The 3,889-nt window shown below is 36.3% G+C and overlaps 1 protein-coding gene across 1 annotated transcript; it reads left to right on the top strand.

The window, feature by feature from the left end:
- LOC141711812 (uncharacterized) lies at positions 1 to 3,889 on the top strand. Its single transcript, XM_074514493.1, has 5 exons — positions 1 to 158; positions 334 to 2,133; positions 2,262 to 2,504; positions 2,778 to 2,906; positions 3,480 to 3,889. Exons 1-5 carry the CDS (start codon positions 132 to 134, stop codon positions 3,708 to 3,710), a joined length of 2,430 nt encoding a protein of 809 aa, XP_074370594.1. The 5' UTR covers positions 1 to 131; the 3' UTR covers positions 3,711 to 3,889.

Genomic DNA, 3,889 nt, shown 5'->3' with positions numbered 1-3,889 from the left:
TATTGAATTGTCTTTTTCTTTTTCATTTATGTTGCTCAACTTTTACAAGATTCTATTTGCTTCTTGATCCAGTTTCTTATAGCCTCTGCAGTTGAACCAAACTACCAAGTTCACAAGTTCCAATATTGAAGATGGACAACTATATTGATCCCATTCAGGTACTTTCTTGCTCTGTTACTTATTCTATTTTTGTCAATAATATTTAGATTTGGAAGCATGACAAGATGTTGCATTAAAAAAGACTATGTTGCCTCAAATTTATGGTTAAAAAAACTTGTAAAAATCTGTCAATGAAATGGGAAGGTTATGTTTCAGAATATTTGTTTGTAACAGGGTAAAGATGAGGAGTCTAATTTAGATGCAGAGTTTATAAAGGTAGAGAAGGAATCTGTTTGTTCTCACAAATCATCACCTAGCAGAGATTTGTTAGAGGCCCAAGAAAAGGTTCAGGAACTTAAGCATGAATTAGTATCAGTATCTCGAGCTTTGAAGGATTCTGAATCTGAGGTTACTAGGCTAAAGGATGAAGTTTTGTTTACTAACAAGAAGCTGCAAGAAAGTGAGAAGAGTTATGATGAGCTTGAGATTAGTAATAACAAGTTACAGAAACAGATTTCTGAAGCTGAAGGGAGATCCTTGCAAGTTCAGGAGACGAAGCAAAAGGCGATGAATGATGTGCAGGAGGCTTATGATGATCTTCAACTTGAACTGGAGACTTCGAAGAAGAAGATGCTGGAAGTGAATCAGGAGCTGCAAAAATCTGAAGGCGAGGCGTTGAAGTTTGAGGAGTTGCATAGGCAAAGTGGTGTACATGCTGAGATGGAAATGAAGAAGGCGTTGGAGTTTGAGAGGTTACTTGAAATGGCGAAAGTGAGTGCCGTAGAAGTGGAAGATCAGATGGCTACATTACAAGGAGAGCTTGTGGGGCTTTATGAGAAGATTGCTGAAAATGAAAAGCTAGAAGAAGCACTAAGAGCTACTACAGCAGATCTCTCCACTGTTCAAGGGGAGTTGAAGGTTTCCAAATTACAAATATTGGATTTAGAAAAGAGGCTTCATTTGCAGGAAGACTCGGTGAATAAAGTGGCAGTATTGGAGTCTGAATTGAGCTCCTCGGCTGCACAGAAATCAGAGCTCGAGTTGCAGTTGAAGAGTGCTATGAAAAAGGAAGAGGTTCTCAATGAAAGCTTGAATATGACAACAGAAGAGAAGATAAATCTGGCAGATGCATTAAATAACACAACTGAAAAGCTTGTTGAAGCAGAAAATTCACTACAGCTCCTGCAGAGTGATCTGAATCTCACTCATCAGAAGTTAGTAAGTACTGAAAGTAATCTGGAGGCTGCTGGATTGAGAGAAATTGAGGTCTTGGAGAAGCTCAAGTTAGCTGAAGAGCTTCTTGAGAAACATCGAGACTTGGAAGTCAAACTGCAAGAGGTTATTGCCAATTTTAACAGCAAAGATTTTGAGGTGCAGGCACTTGAAGAGCAAGTGATGATTTACAAGGAACAAACAATGGAAGCAGCTGAAAGATCTGCATCTTTGAAGGAAGAATTTACTCAGATTGCAATGAAACTGGCGAATTCAGAAAGCGCCAATGAAGAACTAAAAAAAAGGGTCTCACACGCAGAAGATCAAGCCACACAATATTTCTCAGAGATTGATATGTTAGTTGAAACAAATACACAGCTCAAGAGTAAGATTAATGAGCTTCAAGAACTACTAAATTCTGAGTATGCTGAAAAGGAAGAAACATCTCAAAAACTGTCTTCTCATTTGAGCACTATCATGGAACTGAAGGATCGGCACTCGAGAGCTTCTGAGCAAGTTGACTCTCATAAGATTGAACTGGAACAGACCCTAACAAGATTAAAAGATCTGGAAAGCATGGTCAAAGAACTAGAAAGCAGGTCCAGCCATTTTGAAAAAGAGTGTGAAGGGCTAGCTGGGGTGAATTTTAATCTTACTCAAGAACTGTCAGAACATGAATCTAAACTGAATGATGTACAAACAAAACTTTCAGCAACATTATCCGATAGGGATGAAGCAACTGAACAGCTCCATGCATCACAAAAAACTATTGAAGATTTGAAACTACAGCTTGATTCCGACAGTCAGCGGTTACAGTCTCAGGTTTCTACTAGATAACAACATACTGCATACTAAGATAAACATTTTTGTTGTTCTATTTTGTGTGTGTGTCATTTTCGATATCTATAATGTTAATATGATTCTCCTGATATGCTTGCAAACACCTATAGATATCTTCAGTAATGGAGGAGAACAACTTGCTCACTGAAACACATCATAATGCTAAGGAGGAGCTGCAGACTGCGGTAATCCAACTGGAAAGACAAATAAAACAGCACATCTCAAATGAGCATGCTTTGACAACTGAGATTGAAAATTTGAAAGCTGAAGTTGCAAAAAAATCTGCACTAAGTGATCGTCTTAAAGAGCTTGAAGAACAATTAGCAATATCTGAGACTCACGTCAAAGAAGAGGTAATATTTTACCCTGCAAGAATTAATTAATCCAGAATTGATGTACAATTATCAGATACTTCAAATGAGCAGAGTTTTAAAACCTCAAAATTAGTTGGACAGTAACAACATAGTTGAAGAAATTAACCGCGATACCTCAAAATCTTGAATTTATATTTTTTTCAACTTTCAAGTCATATGCTTTCATAACAATAATTTAGGTTCCCAGATTGTTGATTATGAATGTCAGAATAATCAATAATATTCAAATTTGTACTGGTTTTTACACCACAGAAAGAGGTGAATGTACAAAAAGAAATGGAAGCGGATGCTAACAAGAAGGCAGTCTTTCTTCTTGAAAACCAAGTAAAAGAACTAGAACAAAAATTGCAGCTGGAGGACGACGCTAAAACAACTCATAAGGTTAGATTCTTTTGTAAACTTATATGCGTGTGGGCTCTGTATTTCAATAATATGTTTATCATGGCTTGCATAGCGAAGAATGTAAAACAAATCACATTAAGAAACCCTGAAAAGGGCTGGCCACAATAAACAGGAAGAGTTGCAACTTATTTACAGCTTGAAACATTGAATTATGAACCTCCTCTTTTGAGCCTCTTACGAAGTCATGTTAATGATTGTTGAAACAACACTGCAGCCGAACTCTCTGCATCCTGAGAAAGAAAGAAAGATGCTATATTAGTAATGATTAAGACTATTCTTAAAATATCGAAATAATTCTGATATTTTAGTCTTGAATTACATCTTTAAAGAATGCCATAAATATCAATTTGATATTGAAATATCACTGGGATATATTGAAGGTGCTTAATTTAGGCTCAGATTTTTTCCTGATAATGTTTAGGCTCAAGTTCTTTAAATCGCCATTAGATATTGATATGAATTATATTAATATAATATTGCATTGATTATCAAAATATCAAAGGCTGATGGTTTTCACTCCATTAAGCTAAGCACCTCTGCTACATATTGCAGGATATTGGAGCAAGTTCCATTGAGATGAAATCCAGGGACATCGGAACCACGATCTCAACTCCATCGAAAGATGGACATACAAAAAAGTTGGAAAACATTACTATGCAAAGTTCTTCTCTAGAAATACTGACCACGACCACAGAGGTTTCAACGGCCATGAACTTTAAGTTTATATTGATCGTAGCTCTTGTTTCAGTGATCATAGGTGCGATTCTTGGGAAACGATACTAAGACTCCCAACCATAGATTTTGATTTTATTCTGTTAAAGGTTTTAGAAAAAGTTGGTCAAGGTAGTAGTTTTTGTTTTATATCTTTAACAGATATTTATGTGTTAGTCGTATCAGTTTACTTTGGTTATTAATTTGGTGATTAAGAAGATGTTACGCTCGCAAGTAATGGAGCTTCTTCA

Source organism: Apium graveolens, chromosome 3 (genome assembly GCF_009905375.1).
Source record: "Apium graveolens cultivar Ventura chromosome 3, ASM990537v1, whole genome shotgun sequence".
Classification (NCBI taxonomy): domain Eukaryota; kingdom Viridiplantae; phylum Streptophyta; class Magnoliopsida; order Apiales; family Apiaceae; genus Apium; species Apium graveolens.
The sequence above is the reverse complement of the archived record's forward strand: the minus strand, read 5'-3'. Positions and strand labels throughout refer to the sequence as shown.